This window comes from Eimeria mitis, genomic scaffold (genome assembly GCF_000499745.2).
Source record: "Eimeria mitis Houghton genomic scaffold, Emh_scaff2135, whole genome shotgun sequence".
Taxonomy (NCBI): Eukaryota; Apicomplexa; class Conoidasida; order Eucoccidiorida; family Eimeriidae; genus Eimeria; species Eimeria mitis.
In genome coordinates this window covers 4,893-5,556 of record NW_013570458.1, presented here as the reverse complement: position 1 = coordinate 5,556, position 664 = coordinate 4,893, and the positions used below count along the sequence as shown (strand labels likewise).

Here is a 664-nt window from a genome sequence, read left to right as displayed (position 1 = left end):
GCAGCGGATAACGCAAATGCGCCAGGTAATCTTACACCCTTGCACAGGCCAGTACAAACAGAGCAGCAGCTAACGAGCCGCAGATAGAAGGCCTCGAGGATATGGACGAAGACCTGCGGCGGGCGGTTTTGCTGTCGCTGCAGGATTACTGCGGTGACTCTGCTGCTGCTGCTGATGCTGCTGCTGCTGATGCTGCTGCTGCTGATGCTGCTGCTGCTGCTGCTGATGCTGCTGCTGCTGATGCTGCTGCAGCACCAAGAGCAGATGAGCAACAGAGACAAAACGGAGAAGCCCAGCAGCAGCAACAGCAGCAGCAGCAGCAGGATCAGAACCAAGAAGCAAATTCTGATGCTGCTGCTGCTGCTGCTGCTGCTGCTGCTGCTGGTAATTCCAACAACCAAAACCAACGGCCATCAGGGGATGCAGGCGGAGACGGCAGCGCAGCAAACAGCTGATGCGGCTGCTGCTGCTGCTGCTGTTGTTGCAGCTGCTGCAGCAGCAGCTGCTGCTGCTGCTGTTGCTGCAGCAGCTGCTGCTGCAGTTTGCACTGCTGCAGCTGCTGCTGCCGTAGCGTCACTCCTGCTGCAGCTGCTACTGCTGCAGCACAACTGGTGCCGCAGCAGCAGCTGCTGCAGCTGTACAACTCTTTCAATCACCTGCTGCA

The 664-nt window shown here is 58.3% G+C and overlaps 1 protein-coding gene across 1 annotated transcript; it reads left to right on the top strand.

Annotated features, from left to right (window-relative positions):
• Nucleotides 1-16: 16 nt before the first annotated feature.
• EMH_0049170 (uncharacterized protein) lies at nt 17-455 on the top strand (the record flags this gene model as incomplete). The annotated part of the gene is made up of 2 exons (XM_013496490.1): nt 17-25; nt 144-455. 2 exons carry the CDS (start codon nt 17-19, stop codon nt 453-455), a joined length of 321 nt encoding a protein of 106 aa, XP_013351944.1.
• Nucleotides 456-664: the final 209 nt, after the last annotated feature.